The 27,769-nt window shown below is 45.4% G+C and overlaps 2 protein-coding genes across 2 annotated transcripts in view; both read right to left on the reverse strand.

Moving 5' to 3' along the window:
* The window catches only part of LOC144101502 (uncharacterized), a 20,420-nt gene extending 7,708 nt beyond the window's left edge, over nt 1-12,712 (reverse strand). The window contains exons 1-3 of the mRNA XM_077634680.1: nt 12,541-12,712; nt 7,005-10,019; nt 2,069-2,222 (exon numbers count right to left, since the gene is read on the reverse strand). Of these exons, the coding sequence (XP_077490806.1) occupies nt 2,069-2,222; nt 7,005-10,019; nt 12,541-12,581 (3,210 nt within the window). The 5' untranslated portion in view covers nt 12,582-12,712. The remainder of the gene's footprint in view (nt 1-2,068; nt 2,223-7,004; nt 10,020-12,540) is intronic.
* A 3,782-nt stretch (nt 12,713-16,494) lies between these two features.
* On the reverse strand, nt 16,495-26,072 carry LOC144100248 (uncharacterized). Its single transcript, XM_077633257.1, has 4 exons — nt 25,947-26,072; nt 23,095-23,229; nt 19,928-20,047; nt 16,495-17,413 (listed from the first exon to the last, which is right to left on the reverse strand). Exons 1-4 carry the CDS (start codon nt 26,044-26,046, stop codon nt 17,223-17,225), a joined length of 546 nt encoding a protein of 181 aa, XP_077489383.1. The 5' UTR covers nt 26,047-26,072; the 3' UTR covers nt 16,495-17,222.
* Between the last annotated feature and the right edge of the window lie 1,697 nt (nt 26,073-27,769).

Consider the following 27,769-nt stretch of genomic DNA (forward strand, 5'->3'; position numbering starts at 1 on the left):
CTTCGAAAGACCCATTACCGTACCTCCCCCCTCCTTTCTTCTTTCACTCTCGCCTTTATGCCTACCCTTGCGGAGCTCGGGTGTCCATCCGGATATGTTGAGACTGTTACTGCGTCATTTCCTTTCATCAAAAACAAATTGCTTCATTTCGAAAAAAAAAAAACTTGACATAGTGGAAAGCTGATCGTCATGATGTAGACAATAGTGGACATACTGGAAGATGTGATGGACCAAATCTGGATCATGGTGGACAGGCTGGCATCCGTAGTTTTGATGACAAAAGTCAACGAACTTTTCAGCCACTGCAGTTAGCGTGCATTTTCATACGTGAAGGTTTAGAAGGAGCTGGGATCCTGCGGTGCTTCATTTGATAGAATTCTTGTAGCACATCCGACCATGTAACGTGTTGTCTGGCTCGAAATTTCAAACTATCCTCTAAGTACAAATTCGTGACAGTGTATATCGGGGAGAAATTCCCTGTGCACGCAACTGTTGCGGATGGCGTTTCATATATGACTATGGATTAGAGCGACATGCCAGGCTGACGTCCGTCCCCCTTTCATTTATGGCAAGCCTCTTCTCAAGGGTTTGATTTACTGCATGTGTATATTTTAGACTGCTATTGTTCGAACTGTCACGCTTAGATCTTTACCTGGATGCAGAAATTAGTTCTAATAAAAATAAAAAAAGAACAGATTGCTGTCGTTGAGTCCGCGTGATGGAAATAACGCTACAGCTGCGCTCTCTCATAAAATGAGCAGCCGACGTGGCTTTTAAAGTGCTAATAATAATAAAAAAACCATGCTTTCTTTGAATCTGTGTGATAGAAATAAAGCTACAGCTGCGCTCTCCCACAACATGAACAGCCGACGTGGCTTTTAAACGAGCACCGCAGCATCACTTTTGTAGAGGAGCATATTTCGTCGTGTCTACTAATAGGAATAGAGCGAGCTGTCAATCACGCGATGTAGGAGCAGTTGGGATACCGCTTGCCAAACCCCAACTGTCGGAAAGCCTTCAGCTGGAGACTGCACGTTTAGGCGCTCCAATTCCGTGAGACTTAAGAATGTGGATTATAATTGTTCTCGCCAGAAGACAACTTATACTGGCTCAGTGTCACGTGACATCAGGTGGTTTTGTGGGTAACAGCGGTGCGAACCCCAGGGCTTAACATATATTATTAAACCCTTCAAACCTGTCGCCCTGAAATTGTCTATCTATCTTACAAAAGTTTGCGCAAAAGACCGTACGCACAGAAGAGAGAACAAATTTAAGCGCTCTTGTCGGATCTTCTGTGCGGGTCTCTCCAATATGAAAACGAACAAGGCTTGAGCATTCACGTATGTATTACTACATATTTATGGCTGACAACCACACTTTTTCTTGTTTTGTAGTTAGTTTTCCTTTTGGCGTATAATAGTTTCAATTTTACTACAGAAATTTGTTTGTACAAGCTTTTCGTTCCCTTTCATAATGCAGGGGCCTGTACGTCGTGTTTTGTGTGCGAACTTCTTTCGGACATGGAAAACCAACTAGCCCAACTTCACGCTCTATTATACCTGTCCAGACACAAGATCCTATCGAAGCCTGGGGTAAACTCGTTTTTTTTATTGTTTCACTCAATAAATCAATCAATCAATCAATCAATCAATCAATCAATCAATCAATCAATCAATCGATCAATCAATCAATCAATCAATCAATCAATGTCCAAAGCATGTTGCTACTGTATGCAAGCAGCAGACTGACTCAAAATGGAACTACAGCGCTTCACGAGGAAAGGAAAGGCGAAGTAACTGTCTCATTTTTCTGTGGACACGTCAACTGCGCCATGAGGGATGGGAGGAAGGTGGGAGCGAACAAACAAAAAGGCGCCGTTGTGGTGTACTCCGGATATCTTCCTTCAGGGGTTTTTTGACGTGCTCTGGCATCGCACAATACACGGTCGATTTTCCAACTTCGCCTCTATCGAAATGCGGCCGCCGCAACCGAGGATTCAACCTAACGACCCCGTGGTCAGCTACCGAACACCACAGCCTCTGCGCCGTTTATTGACGGGTGGGCTCACCTTCTTGCTGAATGCCCACTGGATTTGGTACGAGAGAGTTTGCTCGTCTACATGCACGTCCAGCGTTCGCAGCGCCTTGCCTTGGAACAGCATCTCTTGCAGTCGAAACGCCCTCGCGCTGGAGTAAGTGTTGGTCCTTACGCTCCGCAAGAACCTGCAACGGAAATGGCGCTGTCCCTTGTATGACGTATCCACCTAGCGTGCGAACGACACATCCATTGCGCGTAGGCGTAGCAATTCACAAAACAAATTCATTACATGCATTGCTGACTAATTACAAACCGAATCGTACTGGTGGATACACATTTGGTTTTCATCACCAGTTCCGTTATCGCTATAATATCAATATAAATATATCAAGAAATACGATTATCTTCGCCTGGTACGATCGCAACTTTTCACCTTCTTCACATGTGCACACTTTATCTTTGCAATCGTTATAACATAGACGCACACGTGAACGCATCATCATGCTGCACAAGATCGTTCATACGTCATCTGGCATTCAGGCACCCTTCATTTGTGTCCTCAAGCGCGCGTGCAACCCGACAGAACCACCCATTAAACATTGTACCTTTCAAACCACATATAGATCGCTTTAATTTTTTTTCCTCCGCTAACTGCTGAAATTTGGAATCGATTGGACGGCTCACTTCGCTCATTGCCAATGGAAGAGTTCGTTTTTAAGTTGCCTACCAATCTGACCTGGTGATCTGTTTTTAATTCTTCTGTGTTATCTATTTCTATGCTACCCATGTTATTTGTTTTTACTAATGTATGTACCTACTCCTGCTATATGTCTCTCCTCCGAGACAGCAGTATTTGTAAATACTGAATATCAAACCTATGCCACGTCGATGTGCGTATTACTTTTGTACAGGGTGATCGGAATTAAGATTTACAGATACAAGTCATTAATAGCGCAGCTGTTAATGACTTGTATGAACGTAAGTCACTGTTAATCACTTGTTTGCCAGCTGAGCGGCGTTGGTGGTGGCGGTGTATATAGTAGACAAGCGACCACCTCCTGCACGTGGCTCGCGCTACGTTTGTCGTCTTCCGGTGAGGCCCGCGGTCACCTTGATCACGTGACTGCGCGTAGCTCTTTCCCGCGATCATGCGACCTACCGTTCACGTAGGCTGTGCCTCGCGCACCGTGCAACCTTCGCTGCATGGTGCGGGGGGCATGGTCGTTAATTAAGCGCCTCCCAACGCTTCGAAACGCTGCTCGGACGATCTTTGCGTGCATATACTCTGTTTCATACATAGCAGGCAACGCTGCCAAAGCGAGCGCGCCTGTTCGCGCACGCTAAGTCCGCACCCCAGTAGTAGTTCGCTATACAACTGCAGTGAGCATAGACTTGCGCCAAAAATGGCAACCTCCTGCACTTCGTTTTACCTCTTACCACATTTTCGTCCTGCGACTTATCGAGACTTGGAGAATTAAAGAGGCTGTGAAGGGGGCTCTAATAAAGTTGTGACATGCCTGGGATATTGAAGTACGCCGCTTCCCGAAGAGTGTCCAGCAAGGATTTTTTAAATGCGCTTTGTAGAAGCATAGTTTATCTATAGTTAAAATTTGAGTTTCAGCGTCTTCGCGCCTTTCCCTCTTCTCTCGTCACTTTTTGCACGCTGGAAGGTAGGCGCTCCAAGCCCATTGTTTAAACGATTAATGAAAGTAAAATTAACCAGGAAATTCTTTTACTTTTGATTTCAAGGGCCAAAGTTATATTACGAAATTGAAGGCCGTCAACATAGTAACTCAGTCCAGTTTTTTTTAATTTTCTTCATCGGCAATGGATTTCGAAATACTTAACGTCAAATATACAAATTTTAGGTCATAAAGTTGGCTTCCCGCATTGCACATTTTTAAAATGGCGTCGCTGGGCGTAGTATTCTCGTGGAAGTCAACTGCTTCTACGGCATAAAATAGCCAAACGGCTTCCGGCACCTATTCCTTTCTTCTTTCAGTCCCTCCTTTATTCCTTCCCTTACGGCGCGGTTCAGGTGTCCAACGATATATGAGACAGATACTGCGCCATTTCCTTTCCCCAAAAAACCAATTATTATTATATTATTTGCTGCATTAGAAATGAGAGCGACGCCATTTTAAAGATGTGCATTGCGGAAAGCCAATTTTATGAGCTAAAAAAAATGCGCATTTTTACGTTAAATATTTCGAACTGCATTTCCAATAAAGAAATATTAAAAAAATGTACTGAGCTTTTATATTGACGGCCTTCAAAATCCTAATATAAAGTTAATTTTAGTTAATTAATCCTTTAATTACTGAGCTCTGTCACGTACATAATGTCTGCCTTATTGTAGAATCCACCTGCACATACCGCACCGACGTCTCTCTCGCAGGGTTTAAAATAACCATCTGTAAATGGTAAAAAAATGGTGTGTGAATGGGTGAGGTGCGTTTCAAGTGTCAGCGCAGATGATCATGGGAAAGTCGTCTCCTACCGCTATTTCTGGTTCCAACTTTCTCCCTCTGCTCGTTTGCTTCATATATCAGCGGTTGTGTTAATATCGATTGTTAATACTAATTCATTTGCACTACGACATCGCTGATTCTACTGCATCATCGCAAGACCAACGCGACGTCGACTCTGTTCTACTTCATAGGCGTGTTTACGCATTAAATGCAACCAAAATAATGTAGATAGTACGAGGCTTTTAGAGCGAAAGCTGTACTCTTGCCGTCCAAAGCTGAAGGTCTAGTGGCTATGAAATTTGACCTCCAAATCAGGAGGAGTGGGTCCCACGGGATCTGCTGACCTTTGAAGCCAGGCAGATTTAGCGACCCGCTTTGCGAATACAAACTCATCACCGCCTCGGCTCCTTCATTTGGACAATTTTACCCTCCTTTCATCAAGAAAGGAACTACTCCGGCGTCGCACACGTGCTTTCATCCCTCCGTGTGCGGTAACCCTCCCCCGCGGTCTTACCCGTGCAGAGGAGGTTGCGCTTATGATGATCCGGGTCGGGGTTGCCCTCACACCTGCCATCACTCGGAAGTGGCCTCAGTACCGAGAATTGTTTCCTCGGCCAGGGTGTCCGATATGTAAACACGAGGACATTGAGGCCGACATTCATCAGTTACTGTGGGACTGCCCAGCTCTCAAGCCTACAAGGATCCGGCACCTGATGGTAGCAGGTCTTTCACCAAGCAACCCTGCTTCATACATTGCCTGGACGCAGGGACCGTGCCATCGTTCTCTACTGGACTTCATCAAATCAGCTAACCTTTTACCATTAATTTTATCTCTACTACATCATTCATCATACCTTCACCCATCATTGATGCCCTGGGGCAATAAATTTCGTTTAAAAAAAAAAACAGGAGGAGCGGAGGCTTGGCTCTGACGTCATGCCACGTGACTAACCACGCCTCTCCACAGCTGCGCGCGTTGAGACGGCAGCGCTCGCTCGCCTTGCCAACGTTGCGCCTCGCAGCTACAGTGCTCTAGAATATATTCTAGAGCACTGTATCGCAGCCGTAGAATCCCGTGACGCGCCGTTCGCTACATAAAAACGTGTGCCGTGTGCCTGCTTTCCCACAAAGCCATGTATGAGCAACGTGCGGAACTAGTGCTTCGACGATGTTGTCGCCGTCCTAGCCAAGCCACTGATATGCAATAAAGTTTAATCAAAGCTAAATCATGTCTAACCATGCTCAACAGAGCTTTCGTTCGTCTTACTAAGTTCAGCCGGGTTGAACCATACCTAACTTTTTATGCGTATGCAGTGCGATGTGTTGTGGCGGGCTGTTCGCTAGCCCAGTGGCAGCCTTTACACGCTGTGAGGGAAATGCTTCTACCGTCTGCTAAACTGTGCACGTTTCAGCGTGCGGGGAAAAAACAAATCTATAATGACCAACTCGTCAAACTAGTTCAAACGCACGCGAAACGGAGTGCCGTGCATATTATAATCCCGACAAAACGCGCTTACCTTTCGTTATCGTCAATTTCTGCGCTCAGGACACGTTCATACGCAGCACGCGCTGATCTTACGATGCTGCTGCATAATCAGCGATATCGCAGCACAAATAAATGAGTCAATGAACGATGCATGTATGCTCAGCGATTGCTATGCAAAAGGCAGTGTGTGGGAGAAAATTGGAACCGGAAGTAGCTGACAGAGGATTTTCCCATAATTCGTTGCGTTCGCATAGGAAACGCACCTCGCCCCTTGTAAAGCAGCTCGAAGGATAGGTGCGGTAGCAGCCATACGGCGGGTGGACAACCATATAGTACCGTGCAGAAAGGGATTAAGGAATGAGTGAAAGGGGCATGATTGCGTTACACGGTAATGCGTAATTACAGAGCAGCTGTCTTTATCTCGTAGCTAGGTTAGAATGCTGGGTAAAAGTAATTGTAAACGAGTAGCGTCGACGTCGACAAGATCGAGCTGTGAAAGCCACTTCAATACTTCAGCATACACGAACAAAACTTATTAATTAAAACGCAGAAACCAACCATTCCAGCTGCGCTGTGATAGCGCATTATCGAATATCATAGTCATAATGTGAGTTTTTTTGCAACACGCTAAGAAATGCTGACATCCACAATAAGCAGCTGTGCACGGAATCTCGGCCTAGTTGCAAAGGACTGCATATACCGACGCCTAGTGAAGACGAACATGGCACAGGATTTAATGCTGTTTCTTTTTACATTGCTGATCATTATGGACAAATCATTGTGTCCAATATGGCCCGCTCAAAGCCAAAAGACTTCCTCTTCAAAACCAAAAGACTCCAACATGCACAAAACTTGCGAACAGGTAAGATGCTACTGATGCAAAGAACACTGTGGACAATGGGTCAGGCAATAAAAGAACAACTCGATATGCCGCTTCGGTTACGGTTGCATTTTTTTTTCAAGCGAAGCATTACCTAAAAGAGATGCGTAAATTGCTCGGCCGACCTTACTTGAGAGGGTCCAATGTGCGGGCATCGAGAAAGTGCAGCTGCAGGTGCGTGATGTCTAAATGATGGAGCTTGCGCAGGAGCCTGAAGCTTCCACCACTCAATTCTTTGATTGGGTTCTTGGAAAGGTTCAAGCTGCGCACGTCTGTCACGTGTTGCCAGAGTCCAGAGTCTATTTCGCGGATGTGATTCGATGAGAGGTCTAGCTTCCGGAGTTTGCCGACACCAGCGAAAGAGGTGGCAGAGAAGTTGTGGATGGAGTTTCGGCTGAGGGAAAGCTCACTTAGGTTAGGCGCGTTCAAATCGGGCGGAGACGTGAGGTTGCAGTCGTTTAGGGTGAGCACACTCACTGGAAGGTTGAAAGAACCAGGCCCCATTCGGGGCAGAGGGTTTCGGGAAACGTCCAACGTCACCAGGCGCGTGAGGTTCACGAAGACTTGCGCCGGAAGCACTAGTATCTTGTTTGACGAGAGATCCAGGGACTCCAGATTGAAGAGGTGGTCGAACTCTGATGTGGCGATGAGTTTTATCCTGTTGTGTGACAAGTCTAGATGCACGAGACTGTGTCTCACGGGTGCGAACGCTTTGGTGAAGGGCCTAGCTAGTGAATTGTGGGATAGAGAGAAATGGACCAGTGCGGTCCCTTCGAACGCGTCGTCCGGAAGGAACGTGAGTTGATTGTTGTCCAGGTTTAGCACTTGTAGCCGAGTCATTCTCGCGAAGGCTTCTTCTGGCAAGGCGGAAATCTTGTTGTGGCTCAGATGGAGAACATGGATGTCGGACGACGCCTGAAAACTTCTAGGAGAGAGCTTGACGATGTGGTTGTGGCTAAGGTCTAAAACCCTGACACGCGGCAGTTCTGATGTGACTTCGACGGATACTGTTGCGAGCATGTTGTGGGACAGGTTGAGAAAGTTCAAGCTGTGACGTGTCGTCCAAAAGAAATGACGGGCTATGCTTTCGATAATGTTGTGACTAAGATCAAGGGAAGACACGTTAAGAATTAAATCCTCAGCATTGTTGCTCAGCTTTAGGTGGCTTATTTGATTATGTGAGAGATTAATATTAAGCGAGTGATGCGTATTATGGTTAACTATAAATTGTACGTTGAAGTCAGACAGTTTGTTGAAGCTAAGGTCAATATCCATGAGAACAGGAACGTCATGTAAGGCTGCCTTGTGGAGCACTGATATCTTGTTGTGAGACAATCGTAACTTCGAAAAGTTGTGCAGTTTGTTGAAGGTGTTACTCTCAAGCTGAGACACTAGGTTCGCGGTCAAGTCAACGGTTTGCAGACGTGTGAGATTGCTAAAAGTGCACGGCTGCAGTTCCTTTATTTTGTTTCGTTTAATAATTATGGTTGCCAGTTTGCTCTGAGTTGTACTGTTAAAACAGCTTTTCGGTAGAGCCTGCCAATAATTCTGCATCGCGTTCAGCGCGATCAACTCACTCATGGTGTTCAGGGTGGTCGGTTCCAAATTTGGTAGCATAGCATAGGCAATATCTAGACTGCTGATCCTTTTGCATGCACTGAGAAAACTGTTCACTGTGTCCAATTCGAGTCGTGTTCCCGAAATGTCGAGAGCTCTTAAACTTGCGCATCCTGCTGGAAACCATTTATGGTCAAGTGCTGCTATGGGGTTGTGCGCAATACGTAGACTTGCCAGTTTTGATAGCGTTCCAAAGGCAAGCTCCTCAATGTGCGTTATCTTGTTCCCACTCAGGTCCAACGAAAGGAGCTCATCGAGGCCGTACTTGAAGTCCTGGCTATCTATAAACGTCAAAGCGTTGTCAGCCATATTCAATGACTTCAGCCTGGACAAAAATTTAATCGCAATTTTCGGCACTGATTCGAAATCGTTGTTTGAAATGTCTAGGACACGCAGGCTTACCCGACAAGAAAAAAAGTCGTATTCACTGAACTGAGATAATCGATTATCGCGCATGTCGAGCGTATGAAGCCGCCGGAGCTTTGCTATGGCGCGAGGGAACTCTGCGAGTCTGTTATGTGCCAGGTTCAAATTAGTAACCACGTCGTCCAGTCCTCGAAAGAGCTCTTCTGGAAGCGATTCGATGTGGTTCACAGAGAAAGAAACGTGTCTTGGAGCCAGGAACTTGAAGAGGCTTGGGGGTACGTAGCGGTGGTAATTGTCGGACAATATAAAATGGCGTACCGTGACTTTCTTCTGGTTGGCGAATAACCTCGGCGGGAGCTGGGAAATAACGTTGCGGCCGAGGTGCAGCGTGTCCAAGTGGCCAGTGGGAAGAGTCCAGTTGGGATCGAGAAGATGTATCGCGTTGTCGGCCAAAAGGAGATAAGACAGATTCCTGAGATTGGCCAACGCATGCGCAGGTACGTGCTCCAAGAGATTGCCAGTGAGGTTAAGCCTCACGAGAGACGGCGGGAAAGGACGTCCATCGATTCGCAGGATGTGGTTGTTGTCCAGGTCCAGGATAGTCAGGTTGCCGAAGGCAGAGAACGTTGCGTCGGCGAGCGATGTCAAGACGTTGCTGGAAAGACGAAGGCTTCTGAGGCTCGGGAGAGTTCTTGCCACAGTTGCAATTTCTCGCACGTCTAATTCGCCGATGGTGTTGAACCTGAGATCTAATCGCTGAAGTCGAGTGAGCGGAAGGACAGCTGCCCCTGGAAAACTGGTCAAGCAGTTCCTGCTCAGATCCAGATTAGTCAGGTTAGGTGTGCTTGCGAAGGCCTCGTGTTCGATGTGGCGCAGTGGGTTGTCGTTTATGTGAAGGGACGAGGCCTTGCCTTGACGCAGGTGAGCGGTGCTCTTCAGTATTCTTAGGGACTGGCATTGCTGGATGGCCACTTGAGAGTACCCCCTTGTCTCTGGGAGGGTGGTGAAGGGAACAGCACGGCAGAGCGCTTTCGCGCGGCTACGATCGCACAGACACAGCGCGTGGAAGTAACAGGGGTCGGCACCACTTTCTGCACCCAGAGAACCGTCTTGCGAGGACGTGAAGTTGAGTAGGTTGAGGTAGACTAACAGAGGAAATATTCTGAAATAGAGAGACACAAAAAGAAAATAAGTGTATGAAAGAAAAGGGGTCCGTATCAGGTAAACTCTTCAAGCGTGTTCAGATTAGAGAAGTGTAAGGAAAGGGTTACAATGCACAGGCATCATGGTGTGTATAAAACAGTAAACATCATTACGTGTCTCATTCTCCAAACAGATTCAAAGAGGAGCAAGCACACAAGCAGCGCACGGATAAGAAACGCTGTTGTCCGGGTCCTGAAGTCTACAGCTGTCAGGACATTGCAAGGGGTCGCACCGTTAAGCGCACAACATCTTTTGTAAGAAATTAACCTTCCTTTGTTGTGCCGTCCGCATTCTGAGGCTAAACTGGTTAACACTGGAAGGGTCACAATGCGGCAGAGGTTCTTTAACAAACCTGGTGTTAATTCAACTGCAGAAACTGCACTAACATTGGCCTGCTGAATAGAGCAAATTAGACAATGTCAAGTTCGACGTCATAATTTGAGTGTGCGCTGCTTCTGGAAGTGTGCATGGACAGGCTTTAGTCTTGGGAGGTTCGCTCGTGTGTATAGTTCGTTTGAATAATCAAGCCTGGTCCAAGGTAACTGATTTTTTTTATATAAAGTGTAGTGGCTTATTTTATGACTTGTATCATTTTGCTGCATTCGATTTAGCCAGCTATTTGTGTCGAAAAGATGCTAATTCAGATACTTTGATAATCACTGAGAACATATTTCATCGTATGGAACATTCGACCTACCTAACACATTGCCTAACACCTAACATTCTACCTATGTAAACGTAGGTTAGATTACATGTGCCGAGAACAGTTTATACAGAGACTTCAGATTCAGTAAAAGTATCCAGGAGAACGGATAACTAATTCACAACGACTCGGAAATACTTTGATGGTTCAATGCTGCATCCGGCACGGGTTTTGCAACACTGAGCATGCGCAGAAGCCTTGGGAGGGGGATGATGGGGAAACATGGCTCTGCGAACGCTTTGTTGTTCCGTGCCCATACTGGTCGCTATATCAGGACACCTGTTTACAAATCCTGGTTGGCACAGCACAGAAATAAAGGCCTATCAGTGGAAGCGATGCAGGCATGCATGGCGACGCATATCAAGACCATTTCAACTTTGTAGAGCTCTAGCTCCTGGTCATGGCATGAAAGGTGTGCTGGCGTGATTCTTCGCTTGTGTTCTTTTAAACTTTTTTTCGGCGATAACATTGTTTTGTTTTATGAAAACTCAAGACACTTTAATCCTGCACCGATATTTGATCTTGCTAATTATCTTTTCGGTTAGCTCCTATGTTCATAACCCGGGAAATGCAAGGTCACATGATGTACGGGACGCGATTAGTCAGTCGGTCACTAGGAACCTAACCATGGTCTGCTATGATTCGAAGTGCTGCTGCTTTTGTGGTATATGCTTGCATCACTTGAGGAAATGTCTTGCCTGCAGAGCCCCGAGTGTTATCGGCAAGTCGTCGATCTGCTTGTGAATAACACCTTGCCTAATATTTTTTGTAAAATTAGCAAACGTTTTTTTGGCGGCTATGAGCGCCGATACTTCAGGCACTGCAGTAATGGAACTCTCTCGATTGGTGCATGGGCGAATTATTGCTGTAAAACTGGGCGACGCATATGCAGTCTCTTTCGGTGTGCTGGTGTTACAGCCTATGATTGTGGGATTGGACGACGGAACAGCCCGTGATGGCCTTGCCAGAAGGAAGGGCTCTTTCAAAGATCGACCTGCTTTTCATGCTTTCGGTCTGAACACGGAAGTAATCTACAGTTGCGGTGCCGGGCAAGGTATCAGAATTTCAATCCTCTAGCAACGTTCTTATACATGTCACCCGCATGTAACCCTTCGTCACTGATGTTGTTGTGTCCAGAGGACACGTGATTGACAGGAAACGTGACTGACACGTGACATTGTCAGTCACGTCACTGACGTGACTGACAATGGAGTTTCTGCTTGCAGATGCCGTGTATGTTGGGAACGTCACATGTTGAAAAACCTTCTTGTATCCCCTCGATATCTGTTCGTCATTCACTGAACTTCTTGTCTGCTCCTATATGCAGCACATTGGACTTCTTCACAAACATTTAAACCTTCTTGCTTTCCTCTCCGATATGTAATCACCGGAATTAAATGGCCGCATGGTTTCTTTCTTAAATTGATCCTCTCTTATGGCCTTCTTCTCCCAAGACCCCTCCCTATACTATATGTCAGCGCTTTTTAAACGCCTGATTAAATATTTGTCCATAATTAAAGAGTCTCTCTCTCACCCGATATGCGCACTTTTTTTTATGGCTCTCTATCTTATTAACGCGCATCAACAGACCGCAAGCCAGGTATGGAATGCGACGCGTTTCACTCAAGCCTTCATTGCACTACTCATGGTATTCAAGTCTCAAGCAAGGCCACTCATAAAAAACGCCGTTCCTGCTTTATGCCTGGTGTAGCGGATGTTATTTCCGTAACTTGATTAGTACAGTCGTCACCTCTAGCCAATTAGAAGTTGTACTTACCCGTGGGGGAGGAACCGCTTCAAAAGCGTGGGAATGTGCATCTTGGTAGTCGAAGGCCGGGTCCTGGACAATTCTACACCCGAAGCCGAGTAGGGTAGTCGTTGGAAGGGCTTCTACTGTATCCAAAGAAGACTACTCGCCGACCACTCTGCTCCATCTGATAAGTCGGACCGTCCACACCCAGGAGAACTTGCAGAGGCCGTGCAGTTTGATAACGTCGCATGTCGAAACTTCGTCACGCTGCTGCCTTGTTACGTTTACGTTCAGAGACGCGGGGCCTAATCTTCGGGCCACCGTGCCGGCTTCGTTCCACAGTGGCTCATCCTCATCCGCAAGAGACTGGCTTGGAAAGTGGATAACTGAGCGTGTGTGTCTGCGTATCCAGGCCTGTGGCAGTGTCGCTCTGGGCAAGCAAAGACAGAGAGAGGGAAAGGGAGAGGCGAGCCGTTTATTTTGGGAAATGTTCGCCTCCACCGAGGGTTGCGTACTTGCTTTGTGAGTAAACTAGGGAAGGGAAAGGGCGAGGGTGGTGCCCGCGTGCTTTTGCTGGAGTCCGACGCCCCGAAGATGCATTCCCGCTATTTTTAAAGCCGAGGCGAGTTGGCGTAATAAAAGGGGGGCGAGAGCTGCTGTATACCTCTCTTCATCTGAGACGCGGCGCGTGGCTTTCGCTGTTGATACTACGTCTCGCCTGACGTCACCTCGGTCGCTCTAACACAGAGACCCCCTGAGCCACATTATATATGAAGTATACAGGAAACGGCCTTGCGCGAGGTGCCACCAACATTGATGGCATTATTAAGATTGTGACAATAAACGGCTGACCTTAGCCCCAAGGAATTGTCTTTTCTCGAACATTAAAGAAAGGTAAATCATATAAAAACGAGGGGAAGGCCGATTTAGCCGTGTTATATTTGTTTTATTTATATATTCATACTGCAAGCGTACTCCTGGAAAACAATGAGGTATAAAACAGATCAACGAAAGAAGGTTAATTAAATGAAAGCACAGGTTTTGACAGGCCTTACCACAACAGTCTCCCAACAATGTTCAGGGCATTATGCGGTCAAACGGCTATATTACATAGAAACTCCTGACCATACAGCGAGTGAAATCGCTCACGAAATGTGACACAAGCAGTTTTACAATGCCATACATTGTTAGTAACTGCGCTGTTCGCTTGCATCTAGAAGCCGTATACCTAAGCACGAAGTCGTACATTTCCCAAGAGCCTAAAAAGTCGCCTATATCAGTGCAGAAGCACCAAATCAAACAAAAGTGTCGTTTTGGTTTTCGTTGTTTGTTCGCGCGCCTGATAGAACATGAAAAGTAAATTTTCAAATTACGGGGAATAATTCATAACAAGTAACTAATAAATTGGATTTCAGCCTATCTTTCAAATAGGGAACAGTTCGTTGCTTTAACTCTCATTGTTCTGACAGGCTTATAGATCACTGCACCATCTCTCAGGGCTCTGTTCTTGGGGTTCTGTTGTTTTTAATAAGTATTAATGCACTGTCGCTAACATTCCAATGAAAATAAAATTTTACACTAATGTTTGCGTGATTTACACAGAAGTAACAAGTTTCTTAGATAAACTAATACTGAATAACGCGCTGCAAAAGGTTTCTGCGTGGTGTGGCAAATATGTCTGTTAACTTTGAAAAAAAAGAAGAAACTTTTGAAGAGGATTACTGACAAAAATAACTTTTCCTTTCGATTACAGTACTAACGTTGTCACACTTTCAGAAGAAACAACATAAATATCTCAGGTTCAGGGTCACTAATCAACTTAACTGAAACAAGCGTATTGATTACGTAATGTTTAACGTTTTCGTAAACTCTATCCTAAGATGGGCACTGAAGTTGGTTACTTCATCTGTCCGCCTTCCTGCTCACAGATTGTTTTTCCTACCTTGGATTATGCTACTATCATTTGGTACCCACTAACCAAGACTAACTTAAACAAATGAGACAGGGTTCAAAAGGGGGCTGCTTGGTGCATACATAACAATTACCAACGTACATCAGTATCACATCTTTTAACCAAAGCTGGCCTGCCGACAAACTCGGCGAAATCATTCCAGCAGACTTAAGTACACCAACCAATTAAAGTACACTACAGAACTGAACTCACAGACTTGGTTTTGTTTGCATAGCCGGAAGAAAACAAACTCAAGTCTGTGAGTTCAGTTCTGCAGTGTCCTTTAATTGATCGGTGAACTTAAGTCTGCTGGAATGATTTCGCCGAGTTTGTCCAGTAGACTTAAGTTCAATAGTCAATTGAAGGACACTAAAGAAATGAACTCATAGACTCGGTTTTGTTTTCTTCTGGATCCAGGGTCAAACCCACAGCATAAAAACATAACTTAAAAGAGAACGCGGAGAATCTTGCTGTTTGTTTTTTAAAAGTTTTTTCGTGCCCGTCTTATTTCTTCCACAGACTATTTCCGATTCGAATAACCTCACTAAGAACTAAATGTTACAGCTGCCGCTAACATCGTTCGCGTAACCTACTGCCTGGTTTGTATTGCAGCATTTGTCACGTTGGTATTTTATTGTACATTTTATTTTATTTTCATTGTTTCTACCTTCGTGTTCAAATTATTGTATTGCTGATCCTGGGAGCAGAGCTTAAACTTGTACTGTTATTTTATTCATTTTTGGCTTTGTTAAATGCTTTGCTTCACCGATCTCTCATATCTCGCAGTCTCTCAAGAACATGCCACATGCATAGGTCTTGTGATGATCCCAAACTTTTTCTTGGAACGCATGGGCGGCGACTGCGCAGTAATAATAATAATAATAATAATAATAATAATAATAATAATAATAATAATAATAATAATAATAATAATAATAATAATTGGTTTTGGGGAAAGAAAATGGCGCAGTATCTGTCTCATATATCGTTGGACACCTGAACCGCGCCGTATGGGAAGGGATAAGGGAGGGAGTGAAAGAAGAAAGGAAGAAATAGGTGCCGTAGTGGAGGGCTCTGGATTAATTTCAACCACCTGGAGATCTTTAGCGTGCACTGACATCGCACAGCACACGGACGCCTTAGCGTTTTGCCTCCATAAAAACTGCGCAGTAAGAAAATGTTTTAGTAGTTGATTCACGACTTTTTTAACCATCAAACTGCGAGAGATTCTTTAGTCTTTGTATTAGGCAAATATATTTCAAAAGGAACGCAAGAGATTAGAATGGATAGAAACACTACAATCCAGAGTGAGAATGCAACTTTATTTCTTCCTACAAGGGCGCTGCGGAAAGTTGACTTCAAAAACGTGAAGTCTGGTGAGCTTCTTCTCAAGAAGCGGCACAGGCTGCCGGCAGTAAGCAGCTAATGTTAAGTAACAATACACGTCCTGTAACTATCTCTAAGACTTTTTCGGGTAGATATGTACCACCAGCAGAGTTTGCGCCACTAGCATAAGACGCACGTGAAACGTCGATATGTTTGTGCCAAAAACGCAGGCAACGAAACGGATGGCTTATCAAAAGTGAGGACTTCAGCCTACATTTGCCTAGGGCGAGAAAGTTGAATGCACACTGCTTTACATACGGGCAGTTCGTCTAAGAAAAAATAGTTATCTGCAGTTTTCGTAGAAGCTCGGCGTATAATCTCGAGCGAGTGTTCTTACGAAGGGACCAATTGGGCAGTGTGGGTGCGATACACATAACATGCATAATCAGAAAGCGCACTCACCGCGCACACAACATAGTTCGACACTGCATGGCGAGGTGCAAATTCAAAATATAACGTTCACAGCCAAACCACCCTGAACGCATCTGATCGCACGTGACAGCCGACATCAACACATTTCAAGTTCATGGTAACACAGGAGGAACCAGAAAAAAAAAGAATTGTAGCAGTCTCCATCTCACGGCATCTGGAGCACTGGTTGCACGGATATTGTTTCGTAAACATTAAGAACCCATGGCCCGCGTTGTGATTACACTGTGCCACCAAGCGCTGCCGCCATGAATGTTCCCAAAGTATTCTGTCAGCCTCTATCTCTCGAACATACAGCAAAGAGCCAAATAGTTTGCCAACTGAATGGACATTCACCTTAGTGAACCGCGTGTGAAGGGTCGTATTCGAACTTACAAGTAAAGTTATACTCTACGTGAAAGTAGGTTAGTTGTGGATGCTGCGAACATTTTCTTTGCTTGAGCCATAGCCTGCCCATTGGTACTGAATTGCGCCTGGAAGTAGTGCTGCAAGGATTGAAATGTAGTAGCTGTAGCTAAATCGAAATAGGTATTTACAGCAGGAATTAAACACACACTTGTAAAATACTGCAAGATATGGCTAAAGAATGTAACAAAAAGTACAGATAGATTAAACAAGAAGGCCCCCTCCCCCACCTGTACAAGAACACTGTAACCTTATTTCAGACAATGAAGGCCAGCCAGGAAAGAGCAACACCATAAACATCACCACGGAAATTAAATTTTAGCGTATATATAAGCAAATACTCGCTAGTGAAACACTGCACGATATTACTCAGCTATGGCTATGGGAACGGCTCATAAAGAGGGACAGTAAAACAAACCGCAAAAAAAAGAAACTATAGAAGGAGGAAGGGCTCCGCGGCAGAACAAATGAAGTGCGCGGAGCTTGAGAACTCGTGTAGAAACCAAGTCCCACAAAGTCTACTACGCGAGGGACGGAATCAGGACAACTCTTCCTCGGCGCTCCCTTCGATCATCCTCACGATGGCCATCTGCTCGTTCTCGGCGCGCTGGGCGAGGAGGTAGAGGCAGCAGCCGAACGACATGAAGGCCACGATGAGAGCGAGCATCGCCACCGACAGCCAGATGATGAGCATGAGGAGGTTGGACTTTTGCCGGGGGATGGTGATTTCTGCACAGTTTTGCAGGGACGAGAGACGCTGAGGTCAGTTCGATAATAATAATAATAATAATAATAATAATAATAATAATAATAATAATAATAATAATAATAATAATAATAATAATAATAATAATAATAATAATAATAATAATAATAATAATAATAATTGGTTTTGGGGGAAAGAAAATGGCGCAGTATCTGTCCCATATATCGTTGGACACATGAACCGCGCCGTAAGGGAAGGGATGATCAAAATTCTGTTCTTGCTAAAAATTCTACGGCTCCGTCCGGCTATGTTTTTGAAGCGAAAAGCTTCGCTACCCTAGGTAAAGCACTCGTCGCGTAGGCCAGAGAATGACCTTGAACGATCTTCAGCCCAACCACGTTAGCAGTGTATGACCACATGTGGTACAGTTGTGGTGTCGAAACCTTGACCCTTGACCTTGACCTATGACCATTGTGGACCTTTGACCCTTTAACCTCTGACCTTGAGTTGACCTCTGATTTTGACTTTTGACATTGAGTGACCTTGGGTTGACATTTGACCTTAAGAACATCCGATGGGGTGGTGCGAAGCCACGTGATGACATACGATGGGGTTGTCGTAAGGCCATGTGATACCACGTCATAGCCACGTGGTCGTGTGAGTATGCATAGAACGGCTGTCGCGAGCGTGTAGCGGAGCTGCCATGGACGAGCGTCAGACGCTTAGCAAACGTGATTGCTTTTCGCCGAATTCCAGGGTTAGCCAAGTTCAGCCACTGTCATTTTTTTTTCTTTCTTGCGGCGTACCACTCGATTCATACTCATGAGGTTCTAGAGCGCAAAACAACGAAGAGGCAAGACGCAAGCGCTAAACGTTTACTAAACGCTTTTATTTGGGACTCACAGAATTTATAAAGATAAAAACAAGGTGGCAGAGAAGAAGCACATGAAAAGTTATCAGGCTTACAGTGTGAAACTTGACAACGGACAAACCAAGTTAGAAACAATTGTAAACCAACTGCAACCAAAAGCAAACCTAAAAACTGGAATGCGCGTTTGTCAAGTTCGCACACTGCATGCAAGAATGCGCTCTTTTTCTTGATAGTGACAAGGAGGGACTGCTCACACAGTTTTCAATCCGAGCTTTTTCTATGGCGAAGGCCTCGATTAGCTCCCTCGTCTTTTTATCTGCATTTTTTATGAGAGTCACTTAAGACTGCTTACGCGTGAGAATGCGAAAACATTACTGTTGTCGGGTGCACTGACAAGCACCCACACATACCACCTACACACACGCGTGCGTATGACACCATCCAGAAACCTGTACTACGAACGGATGCATCACAATTTTGATACGAAGATTGGCTTCCGAGGAAAGGAAATGGCGCAGTAACTGTCTCACATCTGGGTGGACACCTCAACTGCGCCTTAAGGGAAGGGTAAAAAGTCTCGGAGGGCATACAACTGAAGGTGCATATGTCGTCGGTTCGAATTCCTGTCGCAAGCTGGCCTCTCTATTGACTATATATGACTATATCGACTGTATTGACTGTATAAGCTATATGTGAGTGGCGCGAACGGAAGTTGTGGGCGGAAGTTAGACGGAAGTCGAAGAAGGAAGTGGTCCGCACGAACTGTCAATCATATGTGGTGTGGTAAATAAAACAAAAATGTAAAGGTTGATTAAGCAAACAGTTATTAAGCAACGTATATGTAATAAAAAAACAGAAATAAAAAGAAAAAGTAAAAACAAAAAGAAACGACAGAAAAAGAACAAAAAACAGAAAAGTAAAAAATTCCCGAATATAACAGAAAATGAAAAATGAAGGGAGCGTGAGTGAAAGACGAAAGGAAGAAAGGGGTACCGTAGTGGAGGGTTCCGGAATAATTTGGACCACCTGGGGATCTTTAACGTGCACTGACATCGCACAGCACACGGGCGCCTTAGCGTTTTTCCTCCATAAAAAAAAAACGCTAAGGCGCCCGTGTGCTGTGCGACATCAGTGCACGTTAAAGATTCCCAGGTGGTCCAAATTATTCCGGAGCCCTCCACTACGGTACCCCTTTCTTCCTTTCGTCTTTCAGTCCCTCCCTTATCCCTTCCCTTACGGCGCGGTTCAATTGTCCAACGATATATGAGACAGATACTGCGCCATTTCCTTTCCCCCCAAAACCAATTATTATTATTATTTGGGAGCGTGAGGACAGGGAAAGGCTTTTCTCATTTGCGCTTCTAAGCAGACTTACGTGCAATCCTGTATTTCTTTCCTCGTAGCCTGACTAGCAACCATTCCGCATTAAAACAGCCCGAAATCAGGAGCAAGTTGCTTGGATCAATAGACTGGCAGTAAATCGTGGAATGCTAAACCGCGTTAAATTGTGCAGAGGATGTGAGGTTTTCTCTGCAATGCGCCGAAGCTTCGCAGCTGGGGGTATTGTGTTGGGCCAATAGGCACTAGAGATGCGTGGGCAACAACTCTGGCTCCCGTAGGAAGCCTCTATCGCGAGCTCCACCAATCGGGGCTGGAGCACACTCACCGACGCATTCGAGGCCCTTGAGCTCGTATTTCTTGGGGCATTTGCACACTTCGTCCTCGCATATCTCTCCGGCATAGCAGTCCTTGGCGTCCTTGCAGCTGCGTTCCACATTTTCGATATCTGCGAACGACACAAGAGCAATGCGGACTGTACGGAACTGTAGCTTACCGCCGTGGCAAATGTATGAACGAATGAATGAATGAATAAATAAATAAATAGACGGACGGACATACAGAGATAGATAGATAGATAGATAGATAGATAGATTAGATTAGATTAGATTAGATTAGATTAGATAGATAGATAGATAGATAGATAGATAGATAGATAGATAGATAGATAGATAGATAGATAGATGGATGGATGGATGGATGGATGGATGGATGGATGGATGGATGGATGGATGGATGGATGGATGGATGGACGGACGGACGGACGGTCGGATGGATGGATGGATGGATGGATGGATGGATGGATGGATGGATGGATGGATGGATAGATTGATTGATTGATTGATATAGATAGGTAAAAAATAATAAAAATAAAACAAATAAATGCTTTTATATAGTGCCCAGAAACAGCCAAATACTTTGTGGTGGCTAATTAGCATGCGATTAATTTATTCACACTGCAATTCCAAAAAGAGATTTTAACAGCCTGGAAAGAAAACACAATTCCATGAGAAGGCGAGCGTAGCAGGGGGCTGAGAGGGGGGATGAGATAAAGAAGTTGGAGGTGATGCGGTGGCCGCAGGTGACAAAGGACAGGGTTAATTGGAGAGACATGGGAGAGGCCTTTGCCCTGTAGTGGGCATAGTCAGTGTGATGATGTTGATGATGATGCAACAACACGCGCTCAAAGTAAGCAGCATTAACAAGGAGCAATGAAACATAACAAGACTACTGCAAAAGGATACGATGTGGAACAGGGTGATCACATTAAATTGGCGGGTTGAATGCAAAGCAAAACCAAACTACCAGGTGGTTTAGCAAACACAGGAAATTTTCATAAGGCTAGCAAGTTGGAAACAAAAAAAAAGAAAATGTTTTCAGGAGAAAACTATTCACTGCCGCTTAACATCAGTTTTAATAAGGCAAAACTTAGGGCTTGTTGGTGCATCACTTTTGAAAAGCGCATGAAGACAGGACAGAGCAGAGACAACACAGGATGAGCACTAACTGACAACTGCAGGTTTATTTGAAATCTACACTCGAGGAAAACAGTGCGCATGCTCAGCCACACAGCAACAAACGGAAAGATTAGGACGCCGATACAAAAAAAATTAACATCAGTTGCTGTAAAAAGTATGCTAATTAACTACTCAATTTTCTTAAAATTCACTCATTAACTCCAAAATTAATATAGCCTGGTGGTTGATGTTAAAGGGTTTCAAAGCCATGCACAAGACGACGCGATATTAGCTCTTGGAACGAAGAAAAAGCCTTTCTCTAAATTTCTGCACCGCGATAAAGTTCCCTACTTTTTTTCGCACATAAAAAAAAAACCATGCGCATGAGGCCGGCACAAAGCTCGTTGGAAGCGCAACGTCAATTGATGTTTCGCCATGCCTACGGTGCCCAATTCGAACTGCCTATACTGTCGTGTCACGTCATGTGGTGTCGGCCTCAAAAGTTTGCGGGATCTGCGATGCGTGGCGGAGCGAAGCAAAACTATTGCTGCGCCATCTGCAGTCACAGATAGTGGTGTCAAGGCTCACTCACAGTACTGCCGTACTAGGCGTTTCTGTGAGCATTGACACCCCGCTTTGTGACTGCAGATGGCGCAGCAATACAGTTTTGCTTCGCTCCGCCATGGATCGCAGATCCTGCAAACTTTTGCTGCCGACAGTACATTATCAATGCGTGAGCATTAGAAGAGTCTGTGCAAGCAACAATGGCTACCGCCGTCACGCGTGACGCCGGTCGTGTGACGCGTGACATGTGATGTGTGAGGTGCGAACCTTGTTACGTCATCACAACCAACCGCGGCAGGTGGCAGTTAAATTAATTATTGGTCGCGACAGGTTGCTCGGGAAAAGCGATCTGGGCTGCACAAGCCCTACTGGCGGCAGCATCTGCCATCGCAGGGAAGTGGCGCATCACTTAACCGCTGCACCACTGCTCCGGGAGTGGTATGAGGACTTCCAGGGATCTATGAATGTGATGTAGAGAAGGACCGATTCCGCATATCTGGGCATTAATCCATTAACGCTGTCGCGTGACACCCTTAAGGAGGAGCTACAACAAAATCAGGAGAAAGAGAATATGCTAACGCATGCAAAAGGTGTACCGAGGATCGCCTAAGAGGCTTTTTGCTTTGGCGCTTGGTGTTGCCTTGGCGCAAGGAACAGGAGTCATCGCTAACTGCGCAGTCGTCACGTTTAGGAGAAACGGAGGAAAATAGTGTACGCTGTAGTGCAATGAAGCATGCAATGCTCACTTTTGGCCTTTGAGCGAAAAAAAAGAGCCGGATTTTCTCGCACTTAGAGCTTTAGAGAACGCCTTCTTTTACCGTTTCAAAACTGATACATCATCTTCGTGACCGTGGCTTCGTGCTCGCCACTGGAACTAATCAGCAGACTGCTGGTCGCAAAGTTCATTAGAAAATTTGTACACTACTTGATGTGCACTGCGGCTGATGGTTTGTCCCCGATAAGATTTTCATTACATTCAAAGCCCCCCAAATTTTGGAATTTTTGAAAGTACTCATTGAAACAACCCGTATAGCCTGCATAGCTTCAAGTTAGAAAGAAGCACATGCAAAGACGGGCGTAATACTTTCAATACATAGAAGTCTGTTCCAGTCGAAACAATCTTTAAAGAAAATTCCTACTTAAGAGTATAGTAGTTGTCCTAAAAAGAGGTTACTGAATGATTATGGCGCTGCCCAGTGGTTTACCTAGAGATAAAGTTGCGATATTAGCAAATTCTACCTTGTAATGTTAGTTAATACCTGAGGTAAAAATTTTAGACTTATTTTACTAAATATGTTAAATCTGTTCTATTTAGCCACGTGGTTACAGAGTGTGTTCAGGAAGGTGCCGTAGACTAAACAAACGAGCTGTTTTGCGCGCTTTAAAATAAATACTATAGTTTGTAGGAACAACTCATAGCAGAACAAGAGTGTCAACGCGGTAACTGAAAAGGTCGGGCGCTGAGTGTACTGACCTTGCTTTTCGCAGATCCACGTTTTTCCGTAGACGTGCAGCTCGTATCCCGGATCGCACTGGCAGGTCCGGGTGGCGGAGTCACAGTGGGAGTACTCGAAGGCGCAGCGACCGTACGGACAGGGGCCAAGGTTGTCTGCGATGGAGGTCAACCGCCATTCATTTTGGCGCCGGAGCACAAAGCCGACGCTATACGTAGTTGTATTCCTTGGCGTTCATTACAGCCGTGTCTTGCAGCCACAGCAGTGCAATGAACACCGTACGGGGGCTTAATGCGACAGAAGTAACACATATCGTATGGGAAAGGGTGGCGGGAGTGTGCAGAATTCTATTCCTTTTTCCTCGAAAAAAGTAAAGGCTGACGATGTCATTCAGCTGCGAGGAGTGCCGAAGTCTTTCTTTCTTTCTTTCTTTCTTTCTTTCTTTCTTTCTTTCTTTCTTTCTTTCTTTCTTTCTTTCTTTCTTTCTTTCTTTCTTTCTTTCTTTCTCTCTCTCTCTCTCTCTCTCTCTCTTTCTTTCTTTCTTTCTTTCTTTCTTCCCCTCTCTCTCTCTTTCTTGCTTCCATTTTCAAGAAATGAGGTTGAGGTAAAAGCCGCAATCAAGCGGCTTGTCAGCCCTCGACCCCCCTAGCCATAGCGAGTTTTGACGAGCGGAGCAGTCACACGATTACAAACAAAACACCGAATACACTCGAAACACAGAGACTGCCTGTGTCTACTTCGTACAACGGTAATGGAAATAACGTAAAACATAAACATGAAAACGCAAGTATATAAATTACTATTACAATACGGAAGGAGACAATTCTGAATGTGCACGGAAGATAACATAGATCACTTATCACACACTGCACATTTTACAACATCCAAGATTATTGCGGGGATTTCCGCTATTATTTAGCAATATTTCAAGTATTTCGTGGAAAATGCCTTAATCGGGAGTGCGCAAGATTAAGTGCGTAATGCGGCCGTCGTCAGTGGAAAGCATGTTCCCTCCAAGGACCAGAGGAATGTTAGACTGAAACCTTTATTGAGCACATATTTATTGACTCTTGGTTTTAAGCATCAGACCGAGCTGAGGAAGAGGTAAGGGCAGGTGGCTGGAGGCATCTGTCAGGAGGGGACATGGGTCGTCGGGTTGGTGGAGGAATTCCAGCAGGACATAAAGTGTCTTCTCAAGTATTAGTGTCACAAACGTCTCGAAGCTCATGTATGGGAAAACTCCGCAATATGTGCAAAGCCGGGTGCAGGAAATTAAGCTGTAGTAGAGCTGCAGAATTCCGCAGGCACAACGAGTGCTACAGGGCTCTGCGAGCTCACACGCCGCTGGGACTATTCAGTGCTTTTGCTTAAGTTCGGGGAAGAGCATTTCCTGCCAATTCGGTGATCAGTTCGCGTGCTATGCTTGGGGTTCTCGGCTCGAGGAACGCCAAGCCAGCACGCGGAGTTCCTACAATCGGTGAACGCCGCGAGAAATGCTATGCCGGCTTTCTTCGCTCTGGGTAAGGTTAAGAGAAAGTCGCCTTAGATAATAAGGTTGTTAATAGATATAAACGAGATAGAAATATAGTAAGAAGAGAGAAAAACTGGCTCAGAAAATCGATTGAGTTATGCTCTTTCCGCCGCGTGTTGCCAGGAACTTGACGGTTAAGAAAGGTGCACAGGTTTGTTTTCGACGCACAATTCAATGACTAAATTCGGTTTCGTGTCACCGACGTCGTAAAATAGGGTAGCCCCAACTCCGGCAGTTTCCTCCATGTCGTGCCACGGAGCGACTGCCGGTGCTGTCGTCCGGTAATAAAGTTATAGCTCGGCATTTGTCTCCTTGGGGCTCTGCTGCAAATGCTGCCAAGAGGTACGACAGCAAGGACACCAAGCGCCATAGGCAATTAGAAAAGGATGGTCTCACACTGGTTCTTTGTGGGACCAGCCTGTGCCATTAAATTTCCAATATTGGGCCCATTACCTGCGCTGCTTGGGTTACCTTCTTTTCATGTCAGTGTGAAAGAATAGCAAGCTGGATTTATTAATTGGAATGTAAAGTTTGATGTCTGCCGCCTTTCAACAGCGGCTCCATCGGCTCGTGCTGGAGCTTGGAGGAGTTGTTTGACGTATAGGCGCTGTCATTGTCGAAGGCCGAAGTCCGTGTTCGGGGCAGCAACACCATTTTGCACTGAATGATGCATATGTTTATAATTTCGAGGCTGGTTCACGACTTCAGATGCGGATTCGAGAGCAGTGTTTAATGCGAAAACATTTCTTGGCTCATGGATGGCGTGACCGCGAGATGTGTACACGAGATAACGACGATAAGAAATATATTAAGTAACAATAACCAAGTAATTAACAGCTACTAATTAATTAAACAAAACAGACAGTAAATTAAATGAAATAATAACATGTAATCAATAATTAATATATATAGTGACAGTAATAGTTAGGGCCAGCAATAGTGAAAGTAAAAGTTAGTGGTAGTAATAGTTACAGTAATGATGGTTAGTGACAGTGACCATGGTAGTAATAGTTAGGGAAAATAATAGTGCTAGTGACGTCATCAACCAGTCACGTGATGGGATCCAACCAGTCACTTGATAGGATACATCTAAAGACGAAGTTGTCGACGAGTTGATGACGTCACAAAAGACAAAAAGACAAAAACATGTCTAGACAATAAGTTGCGCCGCTCCCTGCCAGTTCGTTCTTTGATGCCGACACGCGCGGTACTCTAACTGCTTTCGCATTTTCGCACGTAAAGAGACTTAAATTCATGCCCCTTGAACTTTTATCCGGCTCTTTTATTTTTGCTGTAGCGCCTTTTTGCTCCCCCACGACAGGGCGAAGGAATGTGCCTTACCAATGGGGTTGCAGGAGCCCATGAGCACGGCAGTCCCTTCGCTACAGCGGCAGCCTTTGCTCTTTGAGCCTGGCGATTGGCGGCCACACTCTGTGTTCATCCAGAAGGCGCAGTCCGCGTTGGTCGCGCAGGCTGCACGAGCCCGGGACAGGGGATCGATCGATTCATGTGTGCATCTCTGAAAATCACTACACAACCGAATATAATGCACTGACTCTATGTATTCGATTCGAAAGCGCAGATTATTGGTGAATTCCAATCGCAGGCCCGGAGCGGTCTGCACGCTCTGTGACAGAGCGCCTGGATCCGGCGCAGAGCGCGCGACCTGAAATTGCGATTGGAGTACACTTGCTCTGGCCAGAGCATGCAGGCCAGCTGCATGTAGGGCGCCGCTATCGCCGCTGAAAAAGAACGTCACGCAAAGTTCCGGTCGGATCCGCCGATTTCGGCGGAGCAGTCCCGACTGCTCCACGGAGCAATCACGGCTCGGCAACCGCTCCCTGTCTACGACTGGAAGACGCGATCCGTGCCTCAGATCTGCGTTTGGAATACAGTTGCTCCGAAAAGAGCAGAAAACGTTGCTCCAGAAGTGCTCCAACTGTGCGATTGGAAGTCACCATATGTCGCATCCGGCAGTGAATCCTGAAGCGTTTGTTTCCTTGTTGGTGGGAAAGCCTGTCGTATCTTCACCGACAGCGAAGAAACATGGCGGCTCCTTGCGCCGACTTTCTGGCTTAATTTTTTCTTGCGTTACCTAGTTTTGCACTTCCCGATATTTTAATGCGAAAGCATTGCGTTAGACGCCTAATTGGGGGAAAAGTGGTAAGGTTTTAACGTACGTAAAACCGGGTAGACACACGTGTTTATCCTTACTGGCTCATGGTTTTGCTTTGCTGGGTCGTCGGCACGTCTGGCGACGATATTAGACTCAGGTTAAGCTCTGATCGAGGTTAATATGATCTGATCTGTTCGCTCCGCAGATGGAAGTTTATGAAGACGACGACGCGCAATGCAAAGTGCGAGTGTGTGTGTTGCATTTTAACACGAGGCTTGATTGGCTGCAGCGATAGCATAGGGCCCTCAAGCAGAGGCAAGCGAAGCTGATCTGTTCGCGCCCCCGCGGGTTCTTAACCCAGTAGCTTCAATGTTTTATTTCTGCATCCTCAAGATCATGCAAGCCACAAGATTCTTGGTTGAGAATGAACCCGCGAAGTTGTGCTTTCACACTAAAATGCGTCGTTCGTCATAAAAGTCGCCACTGATTGGCGGGAGGTGGCGTCACAAGAGCGGATTATTCCCACTGGCTGGAGGAAAGTGAAGTCACTTCCGGCAAAGTCATCAACCGCTTCTAATGTTATCACATTGCCAAAAAAAAAAGATAATTAGGTGTCACTACGAAATATTTATATATGCTATATTTTTTGCTGCTTTTTCCTTGTTTTAAGGCCGGATTTGTTATGACTGCAAACAGAGAATATGCCACTGGAATCTAGAATATTCTTTCCCCACTGCATCAGCGCTTTTTACAAGTGCGTAAAGAAGGTGATGGTGCCCTAATTAACAGGAATGATGTTTCATCCAGTGATCTTACTGCTCACGGCTGGAGCTGTACAGGAATTAACATGAACTGCAGATGCCAAACATTGCATATTTTATGGCTGCTGCTTGCTTATGCAAATGGTTTTAGTAAAATCACGCAACTGCGCTTAAACAACCCATCCTCTACTTTCTAGGCTACGTTCAAACAACAATATGGACGTCCACATAGGGCAGAAAAGGTGACCGTTCGGGTGATCGCAGTTGGAACCACTCATTCAGATTTT

Source organism: Amblyomma americanum, chromosome 8, assembly GCF_052857255.1.
Source record: "Amblyomma americanum isolate KBUSLIRL-KWMA chromosome 8, ASM5285725v1, whole genome shotgun sequence".
Classification (NCBI taxonomy): Eukaryota; Metazoa; Arthropoda; class Arachnida; order Ixodida; family Ixodidae; genus Amblyomma; species Amblyomma americanum.